Here is a 12,776-nt window from a genome sequence, read left to right on the forward strand (position 1 = left end):
TCTTTTGCACAGTCCTTAACTTGTTCTCAAGCTTCTTTGTCAGTCTTCAAGTCTCTGCCCAATATGTCATCACTGGTAAAATGCACTGATTGTAGACCTTCCTTTTCAATGATAACGGTAAGCTTCCAGTCAGGAATTCACGATGTCTGCCGTATGTGATCCAACCCCTTTTTATTCTTCTGTGAATTTCTTTCTCATGGTCAGGGTTTCATGTGATTAGTTGACCTAGGTAAATGTACTCCTTCACAGACTCTAGAGGCTGGCTTGCGATCTTAAACTCTTGCTCCCTTGCCCGATGATTTAGCATTATCTTTATCTTCTGCATATTAATCTTCAACCCCACTTTTACATTCTCCCAGTTAAGGTCCTCAATCATTTGTTGTAACTCGTCCGCAGTGCTGCTAAATAGAATGTCATCGGCAAACCGAAGGTTGCTGAGGTATTCGCCGTCGATTCTTACTCCTAAGCCTTCCCAGTTTAATAGCTTGAATACTTCTTCCAAGCACGCAGTGAATAGGATTGGAGAGATTGTGTCTCCTTGTCTGACCCCTTTCTTTATATGTATCTTCCTACTTGTGTAGAATTAAGGTGGCTGTGGAATCTCTGTAGATATTTTCCAGGGTATTTACGTAAGCAGTCTGTACTTCTTGATTACGCAATACGTCTATGACTGCTGGTATCTCTACTGAATCAAATGCTTTTTCGTAATCTATGAAAGCCATATAGAGAGGCTTATTGTACTCTGCGGATTTCTCGGTAGCCTGATTAATGACATGGATGTGATCCATTGTCGAGAATCCCTTCCTAAAGCCAGCCTGTTCCCTTGGTTGACTGAAGTGCATTGTTGCTCATATTCTATTGAAGATTATTTTGGTAAATATTTTATATTATACTGGAAGTAAACTAATAGGCTTAACATTTTTCAGTTCTTTAATGTCTCCCTTTCTGTGGATTATTATAATTTTGCATTCTTCCAGTTTTCTGGGACCCTTGCAGTTGATAGACATTTTGTATAAAGAGCCGCCAGTTTTTCAAGCATTATGTCTCCTCCATCTTTGATTAAATTGACTGTTATTCCATCTTCTCCTGCTGCTTTTCCCCGTTTCATGTCTTGCAAGGTCCTTCTGACCTCATCTCTAGCTATAGGAGGAGTTTCTGTATCCTGTTCATTATTGTTCCGAATGGAGTTCTCCAGAGTCCTCTGGGTACTGTGCAGGTCAGTATAGAATTATTCCGCTGCATTTATTATACCTTCAAGACTGCTGACGATATTACCCTGCTTATCTTTCAGTGCATACATCTTGGTTTGTCCTATGCCAAGTTCCTTCTCACTGATTTCAGGCTGCGTCCATATTTTTTTGGCTTCCTTATTCTTTCTCACGTTATAATTTCGTATATCACATATTTTCACCATTTTGATCAGTTTTGACAGTTCCGCAAATTCTATCTTATCTCTTGAGTTGGACACTTTCATTCTTTGTTGTTTTTTTAGGCCTTTTGTTATTTGGGAGAGTTTGCCTAGTGGTGTCCTTGGTGCCTTGCCTCCCACTTCAGTGGCTGCCTCTGAAGTCAGCCTCGTTACGGTTTCATTCATTAGCTCTATGTCAGCATCATCATCTCTCGGTTCTAAGGTTGCAAATTTGTTTGCAAGTACCAGCCTTAATTTGTCTGCTTTTACCCTTACTGCCTCTAAGTTGACCTGTTTCTTCTTGACCAATTTTACTCTTTCTCTTTTCCAATTGAGGTGAATCCTAGCCCTCGCTAACCGATGATCACTGCACTTTATCCTACCTATCACTTCTACATCCTGCACTATGCTGGGATGGGCAGAAAGTATGAAATCAATTTCATTCCTTCTTTCACCATTAGGGCTTTTCCCGGTCCACTTTCTATTGCTACGCTTCCTGTAAAAAGTGTTCATTATTCTCAGCTTATTCCTTTCTGCGAATTCTACCAGCATCTCTCCCCTAGCATTCCTAGAATCGACACCGTAGTTGCCAATTGCTTTTTCACCAGCCTGTTTTTTCCCCACTGTTGTATTGAAGTCACCCATTACTATTGTATACCGAGTTTGCACACTTCTCATCGCAAATTCAACATCTTCATAAAACTGGTGTACTTCCTCATTGTCGTGGCTGGATGTTGGAGTGTACGCTTGTACTACCTTTAATCTATACTTATTAAGCTTGATTACGACTATGCCTACCCTCTCATTAATGCTGTAGAATTCATCAATGTTGCCCGCTATGTCCTTATGGATTAAGAATCCTACTCCGTATTGCTTCTGATCAGGGAGACCTCTATAGTAGAGGACATGGCTGTTATTCAGCAACATATACGCCTCGCCAGTTCTAATTTCACTAAGGCCGATGATATCCCAAACAATGTCTGATAGTTCCTTGAGCAGTACTGCTAAGCTAGCCTCACTGGACAGAGTTCGGCAATTAAAGATTGACAGGTTCAGTTTCCATTGGCAGGTTCACTTTCCATTGGCAGGTTTAGTTTCCATGTACGATTGTTCTGATGTGCTGGAAATCTGTGTGTTAACATTACAGCTAGGTGTTGTTGCTACATGCTTTTCCTTCTTCTTTGAGTGAATATTGTAAATAACAACCTTCCCCTCATTTCACTCTGTTCCATTTGTGCGGAAATTTCGCATCCTGAAAGAAAGCCCGATCAGTGTTTTAAGAGGTGCCATACAAGAGTCGTTTAAAGCGTGTGGGAACTGCTCAACTCACTCGCATTTCCTGATGTTCTTCTCCCCTGCACGACGTATGTGTATCCTGAGGTTCAGCTTGCCTGCTTGACAGGTGACGGCAGGAGCTAGTGTTGTAGTCGCATGGTTATGTGACAGATGGTGTGAGTGCTGCACTGTTTACACTATCTGATGGTATGGATAGCTTGGTTGCAACACTATGTTGCGTTTTCCTCTAGGGCTATGAGGCCTGTACCATGTACCAGAAGTAATCAGTGATTGCTGCTAATCAAAGCCTCAATAATAGCCAGTTGTTGCATTTGCATGGGACACATATTAATATTATCTATTTAGGGGATGCGTGACTCTCATGCGTCCCTTGGTATGTTGTTTTCCTGCATAGCTCCCGTCTCCTGTAATCCGGCTTTGCCGCGTGGCTTGGTACCAGCGGCAGTTGGTCTGCTTGAAGCGCAGTACGAGAGATGGCGCGAGCGTTGCTCTGCTAATGCCACCTAACGGCGAGGTTACAAGGGCGCAAAAAAGAGAAGGCTCTTCCTCTTTGGCTCGGGGTCAGCAAGCGGCGTGGACGTTCTGCGCGTGTGCCGATCCATGCTTCTGCGAGACCGTCTTGCAGAGCCTACCCTGGAATGGACAACACGATAGTTCGAATGCGCCGCCGTTTGCATGACCGTATACGCGAACGACCAGGCATTGGTGTCCAGCATGGGGCGGACATATTTGCTCGTTATCCGGTCGCGGTGAGTCAAACTTCCGTGATTTGTAGCGCGCCCATCGGCATGTTTTGTGGATAGCAACTCGGCTAGCCGGCATTAGCCTTTGAAAGGTGCAGTAAATGCCCTTGTGATTGTTTGCGCTACTGTGTTGTCGTTCCTTTGTCCCAAGAGAATGGGTGAAGACCCCACATCTGGCTGCCCAACGTGGACCTCTTGGGGCATCGGATGATAGTTTTAACAGTTTTGCTTTGTTCAAGACCTTTGTTTGAACTGAAGCATAGACCTTGTGTGGATTTTGATCGCTAACGTCAGCGGCGTACTTTCTTGAGCGAGGTGATGGTGGCTGTAGTGTTTTTGAACTTTTCAACATGCTAAGCCTTTTTGCAAGTTTTTTTAATCACATTCGTCGGTACGAGAGCCAAATGGTCTACATCCTGGGAGAGTGAGGCTTAGTGCCCGCTGAGCATTGGCAAGTGAGTACGGAAGCGAGTGAGTACGGAAGCCTCATGGGTGGTCCGAATTTCTTCTGTAAATAGCTTTTTCTATCTCTTTGACTTTGATAAAGTCACGGATCTGGGAGCCGGGTGGTCGCGGGCCACGAGTGCCGCTACGGGCTTAGTATTGCTGCCTGGCACCGCACGGTTCGACACCGTCAGTAATGGTGAGCGCTGTCAAATCGGATGCTGTGTGCGCCGAGCGGGGTAGGACCACCTAACAGAGCTGCCGTCTCCTCGCGGCTGCCTGTTTTCACCCATTTTGGGTGTTGTTTTTTGGATGCCGGTTGTTGTCAGGGTAGCGACGCTTTCGGCCTAAGGCTTTACGAAGCTGCCGGTCGCACGTGGAGGGACACAGCCTGGTAGACCGTGGCGTTGCGGTGTTGCACTTTGCTTCCCTCATTCTAGTTAGCCTCACACAAATTGAGATTACTCTTCCGACTCAAGGAAGCGAGCTTCGTTCACATGAACTTAGCGCCTGAGTAGCCACCTGATCTTTTACTAGCTGAGTTGAACATCGTACCACTTGGGCGATGCGCATGCAGAATTCCTCTCCCTTGCGCTGCTTTAGTGTTTGCAGAGTGCGTTGAGTGTATGCAGCGTGAGTGGAGTCACCCCTGGTTTGCTGTCACCTATGCATCATCTGTGCTGCTGCCCCAGACTACAATCGAGCCACCCCGGGCAATGGTGATGCTGTGGCCAGTTCGGCACGGCGACTTCGGCCGCCACCTGTATCCAGCTCGCAACCCTCGGCGGCGGAGAAAAGAGCCGGCGGTCACGAACAGCTACTGCGGCTCTCGCCAGCAGGACGCATCGGCGTGAGCAACGCTTGCGTGTAGCGACTACTGCGTCGCCGTTTCCGGAGTCCTGGGCTAGAATCGTGCTGTCGAGTCTGCAGAGCTGCAACTGTGACCAGTGGACGCCAGCGGTGTACTCCAAGGACAATGTCGGCTCGCATGTTAAGGACAGCATGTGGACATTTCCTCGGCGCGGCCACATTTGCATGTACTACCTTGTTCGTGAAGCACGTATTGATGTCAGTCCATGTGACATGTTTCGCTGGAATATGTAGTGACTTAAGGTTAGGGGATGTGGGGGTGTGCCTCTCACGCGTCCCCTGATATGTTGTTTTTTTGCATAGCTCCCGTTTTCTGTAATCTGGCTTCACCGCGTGTCTTGGCACCAGCGGCAGTCGGTCTGGTTAAAGTGCAGTACGAGAGATGGCGCGAGTTTTTTTCTGCTAATGCCACCTAACGGTGGGGTTACTTGGGCGCAAAAAGAGGGGGTTCTTCCTCTTTGGCTCGGGCTCAACACACGTCGCGGACGTTCTACATGTGTGCCGATCCATGCTTCTGCGAGACCGTCTCGCGGAGCCTACCCTGGAATGGACGAACACGATTGTTCGAACCTGCCACCGTTCGCGTGACCGTACGCACGAACGACCAGGTGTTGGTGTCCAGCATGGGGTGAACATATTTGCTCATTATCCGGTCACAGTGAGTCGGACTTAAGCGATTTGTCACGCGCCCATCGGCATGTTTTGTGGATCGCAACTCGGCTAGCAGGCATTAGTCTATGAAAGCAATAAATTTTCTTGTGATTAGTTGCAGTACTGTGTTGTTGTTCCTTTGTCCCAAGAGCATGCATGAGAACCCCACAGTATTTATGTTGATGCCATGTACTATTATTCTATACTGATTAGTTATGTCAACTTTTACGATTTTAGCATAAAATGACAAACTTTCAAACTTGTTTGCAATTGTTGTATTAACACCAATGATTTCAAAATTTCTAGTTTGCTTTAGCTTAAAGGCAAAACTGGATTTTAAAAGAATACAAATACCGTATTTACTCGCATAATGATCGCACTCGCGTAATGATCGCACCCCTGAGTTTTGTCGTCAAAATTCGATTTTTTTATTTCCTGTGTAATGATCGCACCCCGACCTTGCCGCAGCGATATGTCGTGTGCCAAGTCTAGCTAATACTGATCGCGCTTACCATCTGTCGAATGCTACGCGAACGACTCTTATAGACAAGCCAAGCGGTCTGCGCGCACCAAACATTCTTGAGTAGATGCCTCATTTCATTACTTTCATCACTTTTCGCACTTCCATGACAAAAAGAGGTACAACCAAATTTGCCTTTATTATTTGTAGGCTTCATAATGGTTTTGGTCAACAACAACATAAAGGGTGCCTTTCGACTCTTCTCGTCTGCACTCGTGGGCACGCAACAAATTGTGAGAGGCAACGATAGTAGCCAAGCTAACACTGATATGTTAGAAGTGTACCCTATTCATACGCCGACACTTGTAACACAGCTAAGATATTCGCCCACCCTTAGCGGAAACGTGCCGTATTAGGATAGTAGCGATGCCGCAGTTTCCACAGCATGCCGGCCATGCGTTTCTATCTCACTGGCAGCTAAGCGCGCCCATCTGTTTCTGTCCCCTCAAAGTGGACATGGCTACGTTATTGCCGCAAACTTGCCGATATTAATGATATTATTCATCACTGATACGGAAGAAACTGTTTCAATGCACGTAATGTACTCACGACAAGAAAAAAAAAAAACGCGTTCGGCTTGCTCCATAGAGTTTCTCACTATAACACCTAGAGGGTAATCTGGCGCCACCGTCTATGGGAGTTTCTCAAGGGGGCACCGTGCCGTCATGGGAATGACGGTATATGTGTCTGCGAGGCTCGTGTTGGCTGGTATTGTAAGAGGCTTCGTCTAAAACGCGGATGTGGCTATGTAAATAACGCATTCTCAAAGTAAAATCTTCATAAAATGTTTCCATTCACGCATATTACATCTTTACTCACCCACAATGCATGACCAAGTGAAGAAAAGCAAGAACAGATGACCAACTATTTCAAAGCGAGCGCGAACCTTGACGTCTGTCTTCCAACTTTAGTGGCCCGCTGACACTTTTTACGTGACATGTAGTTGTACACGCAATAACAAGTTCTAATAGTTAAAGGGACACTAAAGGTTACCAGAAAGTCAAGTTAAAGTGATAAAGCAATGCTCTAGAACATCTAAGGCGTCAATATAATCGTGAACAGAGCTTTAGTAACCGAGAAATTGAGGTAAATGCACGACGCGATTTGAGACCCCCCAGCGACATTCTGGTACTAGCCCGATGACGAAAGCACTCCTCATCATAATTTATGTCACTAGTACTCAACTACTCGTATTAAAAAGATCATTTCATTAGATTATAAGACTGAAGAAAATGCTACTTGTCTACTTCTATTCGATTCTAAGAAAAAAATAACATTTTGACGTTACCCTTGAGTAGTATGGGTGATCGAAAGGTTTCGTTTTCGCTCGACTCTGCGCGCTCGACTTCGCGCGGCGTGCGCTTTGGTGTTTCAGTTCTTTCTTTATCGCGTCGTGCTGCGGCGGTCCTGCTGGCTCGCGAAATTTGCATTCGGAACAAGCAGCGAGAATTCCACGTCCATGTGATGTCGTGGGATGCACGAACGGTCCGCGGAACTTGGCCAGGGCCAGTTGCAGCGGCGAATCCAACGTTACTTATCACTGTGTGCCAACGAGTGAACCTCTCCGTTCGAAGTGGTTAAGAGCCGTACCTCTGCCACAGTGCGCTGGCAAAGAGCCGAAAAATCACGTAGTGTGCTCGCTGCACTTTCGTCCAGAGGATTACGAGTTCAACGCCGACTTACTGAAGTCGCGTGAAGTGTCTTTCAAAGCAGGCCGTCGTCATAGTAGTACGCAACGACGCCGGCAGCGCAAGCCCTCAGCAGCAGGTCCCGTTCATCAGTGCTTAAATCGCTGAACTCGAGCCCAGCATCGCGAGCCAATGTGTCGTTGTCAGGGTCATCCATTGCAACGAGCGTCGAAGTTGGCGTCATAAAATAAAAAACCAGCTTATCGTCGTGCGCTTTGCCTTCCGCTAGCCACCACAGTTCCGCTTTCGCGCTGCTGTCGGCTTTGTCTTGGCTATGTTTCTGGCCGTGCGTTTGCGTTTTGTGCAGAAAAGCCGTAGCGCCGTCTGCGGGCTCGCCGTTTTACTCACCGACGGCGCAACGTCACTATGAGACCATGACCTCGATACTCCTCGATCGGAGGGTGGGTGATTTGAACTGTGCTAGAAGTACGCGGACGCTTCAGAACGCATTTTCTCTTAAAATAAGTCCCTTCTTCACACGAAACAAGCGTTTTGAGGTTCCTGGGATGGTATTTTAACAGTCCACGTTGACTTAATAATAACCTTTTGTGTCCCTTTAAACAAAACATGTTATCGCTTAATAATAAAGCTAAAACAGCTTTTCATGTGCTGTTTTAGTAGAAAATGGATCATTGTGACAGATGGAACGGTACTTGCCAAGTGCGTCTTCAAGGTGTCCTGTCTCTATGAGAACGATGCCAATCCGAAGTCACAATATACCGGCATTCCCATGCATACCACAGCGCAGCAGTGCCAGATTTCCCTCTAGGTAATGTGTGAGAAACTGTATGGCGTGCTCCGCCGGCCACCATCTTTGTTTTGGTGTCCCACACCTGCGTCCCGCAGCAAACGTGGGACGAAAAAAATTTTTTTTTCGCGGGAAATCTCACTCTCCTAATGATCACACCCCTGAAATTGCATCAATTTTTCTGACAAAAAAGTGCGATCATTATGTGAGTAAAAACGGTACATTTGATGACCGATTTTCCAGACTGTGATTTTTTTCTCACCTTTTCGATTGCTCTTGCCCATCTGCAACACCCCCACCGCCCTCTCTGTAGAGTCAATGTATAAGATACGCTGACTTATTGACCTATGGACGTATATTGACATATATTGTAATCGCTGTTGTGTGAATATGTTATTTATAGTATTTCTTTTTATTTGTGTTACAAATCTTTCTTGTTGTGACTATAGCGCAGGGTGTATGTTTTCAGAGTCCCTACAAAAAATGCAGTCATTATCTGAAGTAATTTTTATTATTTTTCCAATGTTAAGGTTGGCAGGACTGGCTTTGGATTTATTTTAATATGTGCGTAAACTAAAGTGAACAAGTGCTTTGCACTGGCTGGTAGTTATAGACATGCGACCTCATGCTAAGTGACTGAATGCCATAGCCACTGTGGCTTCGCGACCACCCAGACTGCTTCAGCTTTAGTTGCCACACACAATGCCCTGGTGGCTTAAATGGTGGCTTAAATGTGAAGAATGGCCATTTTTGAAGCAGTGGTGGACAAAGATGTCTTTGCAAGCTGGTTGAGGAATTCATTGGCTTGGTTTCAGGTACAGTATTAGTATTTTTTTCCAGGTTGTCTACGTGGCTCCTATGAAGGCCCTTGCCGCTGAGATGGTTCGCAACTTTGGCAAGCGACTTGAGTCTCTAGGTGTCGTTGTTCGAGAATTGACTGGTGACATGCAGCTAAGCAAGGCTGAAATAATGAAGACACACGTACGTATGTTTTTGTGAAGTTCATTTTGCTTTTTAGGCCTTTCTTGGAATTTGTGGTGGCCATAAATTGGACAAAAATGTCACCTGAACAAAGTTCTAGTTTTATAGAGAAGGAAGTTTGGCTGGTTTCTTGCATATGTCCTGATAGAGACCCTTGTGGCCGTTAAATGCAAGATTTTCTGTTGGTAGTCTGACAAGCGCAAGAGCAGACAACAGCAAAGCAGATTTTTTAGTGTCATTTACCATTGCCATTTACCATTACCGCTGCTAGTATTGGTTAGACCTTATTCACAGCGGGTACTCGTTGCACAAATCACCAGGCTAACTGGCTCAAGCATAATCACTACAGTTCCTCTGGGAGGTTGCGTGTCTTAGTCACTGCAAATTTCACTGCAAGAGCTAGGCTTGTCTGCTTCATGGTAGCGCTGCTGCATAGTCTGGCTCACAGAGTAAGATTTTATAGAGTGCCGACTCTGCCGATAAAAGTCTGTCCTTGCTGCTTACTGAAAACCCATCGCTGAGAGTGTGAGAAGCAGTTATTTGTGCAAGTGCCGTTGGCCTAGTGCCAATCTCGTCATCTGCTTCATCCAAGTGTTTGTGCTCTGCTGTTCCATTCTAAGACAGTGCTCCTGCTGTAGAGGTGCCCAACATTTATGTGCTGTGCAGCAGAGTTTCCTTGGGATGTTTATTGTAGGACACAACAGCTTGCTAGGCTCTTGGAAATGTGCAACATGTTGGATGGTTTGGTCAAATGTATTATGTTGTTTAGTATTCTCTTCACTTGGAAGTCTCTGTATTTGGAATGAACAAATGCACACTTGAAAACATGTACAATCGATAGTTCTGGTGAGCGAGTCTCATTACGTTTCATATGGCTATAGCCAATACAAGCTACAGAAATTGTGTACAGCCACCAACCGGTTTTTCAAACCTGCATTGCTCGTATGATCCATAATATGTACCGTTATTCCGAACACTCTCACATTCCACTCTGTTGTTGTCTGGTCTCACTGGCCAATAGGGCTGCAGCTACGGCTGTTCTGATGGACTCCAGTGCCAACATCTCCAGAATTGCGCAACATGCCTAATTATTTCAACATATCTGCAGTTTCTCTGCCTTGTAAGTTATACTACTACTGAAATTTGAGGCACTACACGCTATCTCACTCAATTTCTTTGACATGATCCACATTCATGATGTCGGAGAAGCACCAGCCATGAAGAAAGTTGGTACCATTAGGTTGTTCCCCGTACTCTAGCGTTCGTTGGGAAGGTGCTTTCTCAGATTTCCTAGAGCTGCATATGTGCTGCGAATAGATCTCTGTTGACGCAACACCAAATTCTAAATTTGGTCGCAGTCGCCTGTTGAAGCAGCAGTGGTTAGGTGTGCAAAAATATTTTTGCAAGTTAGTTTGCCCTTAGACATAAAAACTTTTGCTACTCGGGATTGTGAAGTCTCTTCTGCTGCATAAAGTAAAAGAAAAGTGTTGCAGAAACCATTGATGATAATTTAAAAGTATTCAAATACCTTATGCAGACTGCATAAATCAAATCAATCCTTACTCTTGTGTTCTAGTGCATTGTGAGCATTCTTTCTTTTTCACATTTATGTTTTATAAGTTGCATGTTACTCCCATGAGGCCTACTCTCATTTCAAAAATATGCAAAGTACCTTGCGTGACTCTGCAGTCAGCTTGCAAGCTGGCCTTAGTTTCTATTGAAGCACACCATTTAGTAGCAGGGGATGTTTATTGCTCCAGATGCTGGTGACAACACCTGAGAAGTGGGATGTGGTCACACGAAAGTCCACTGGAGACATTGCGCTCAACCAGATTGTCAAGCTGCTAATTTTGGATGAAGTCCATCTGCTTCATGGAGACCGAGGCCCTGTCCTTGAAGCACTTGTTGCACGGACATTGAGACAGGTGGGCACTGCTGAAGTGGTGTAAGCATGCATTGAGGGCACTCACTTGGCAGTGTAACAACTTCATACTCTTGGACCAGTTGGTGAAGCATACTTTTAAAGGTGAAGGGGCCAAAAAAACGATATCGTCTCTCTAGCCCTCGTTTTGGTTTGCTGCACTTCACCTTTCTAATTATGATAACTTTGACTTTGCGTGCTACTGTGTTCAAGGACTGTCACAAAAAGAATCCTCTTTTGCCTAAATGCTTTTCACTCACCAAAAGGTGTCGCGTAGCTTGTGAAGTGATGCATGCGGAATACATTAACAGTGTGTGTGCTATTACAGTTTTGGGACAGCTCAGTGGAAGTCTATGTAAACTTGAGTTTATGTAAAGTGTGTGTAAACTTGAGGCTGTGCAAATGGAAAAATGCAGCAATGCCACCGTTGTCATTGCTTGGTTCTTCTATTGCCTTTTCAGTCATTCGCTTGATATTACATTAAACTGCCTGTATGTGGCATGCACACATCTCCATTTTCTTTTTACACTTTCTCTTAATGTAAATGAGTGAGAAGAATAAGGGCAATAGAGCGGCTCCATTCTTAACCTTTTAGAGGATGATTTTTTTGAATAAATGCGGCCTCTCATGGCTGACCTTTTTTATTGCAGGTTTAAAAAGTGCAGAGAAATATAAAATGAAATATTTGAAGTTTTAACATTTAAGTATAAAAACTTTTTTGTGTGTGTACAGTATACAGTAAAAACTCCATGTAAAGTAAATATGAAATTTGGTTGGTCATGCCTTATTTGAATGAAGTATTCTGGTACAGTCACTGACCAAATCATTCAGACTTGACGGGGACCGCCAAACATCCGAATTATTGGAAGTCTGAAATACTGATCTACCCGAAAAGTGACTTTATTTCACAAGTGGACAAAAAAGGTGTGCCATATTCTCGAATCGTCACTTTCAGAGATACAGTAAACCCTCGTTAACTCGAAGTAGTAAAATCCTGGAAAGATTTCTAGATAAGCGGAGTTTGGAGTTAAGCAAAATGCCGAAAATTTCAGTCACCGGGTCACTGAAAGAGCCAGCAACAACCAGCACTGCTAACAAAACGCTCCACAGCGCGAGGGGAGCTTCTGCAATAAATGCAGAATTCCCAGGAAAAACTGAATTTTATTATTTTGGAAAGAAGAACTGGGTGATGCTTGCCTGCTTTGCATTGGCATTCGGCGCGAGAAAAGCATCCTCGAGCTGCTGAACACACCGCATGAGCCGTTGTTCGTCGCCGCTGCATTCAACTTTGTTGCGGAGCAGGCATAGCAAGTTTCTTGTTTTTGCAGTTGTCGGCACTTCTCTAGGTTGTTCTTCATCAGCATAGTCGCCATCGTTCTCTGCCATTTCAACAATGTCGACACCAGACAACATTGCGGTAACGGGCACGTCCAACTCGTAAAGCGCGTACTCTTCAAAAGTGATTTCGTCGTCTTTGGCATCGCTGGCTCAGCCGGTAGCTTTGCG

The 12,776-nt window shown here is 45.0% G+C and overlaps 1 protein-coding gene across 6 annotated transcripts in view; it reads left to right on the forward strand.

The window, feature by feature from the left end:
* The window catches only part of obe (activating signal cointegrator 1 complex subunit obelus), a 465,382-nt gene that overhangs the window by 107,590 nt on the left and 345,016 nt on the right, over positions 1-12,776 (forward strand). For all 6 annotated transcript variants that reach the window (XM_075697239.1, XM_075697242.1, XM_075697241.1 and 3 more), the window contains exons 10-11: positions 9,209-9,349; positions 11,110-11,274. In XM_075697239.1, the coding sequence (XP_075553354.1) occupies positions 9,209-9,349; positions 11,110-11,274 (306 nt within the window). The remainder of the gene's footprint in view (positions 1-9,208; positions 9,350-11,109; positions 11,275-12,776) is intronic.

The sequence above is a fragment of the Dermacentor variabilis genome, chromosome 6 (assembly GCF_050947875.1).
Source record: "Dermacentor variabilis isolate Ectoservices chromosome 6, ASM5094787v1, whole genome shotgun sequence".
Classification (NCBI taxonomy): Eukaryota; Metazoa; Arthropoda; class Arachnida; order Ixodida; family Ixodidae; genus Dermacentor; species Dermacentor variabilis.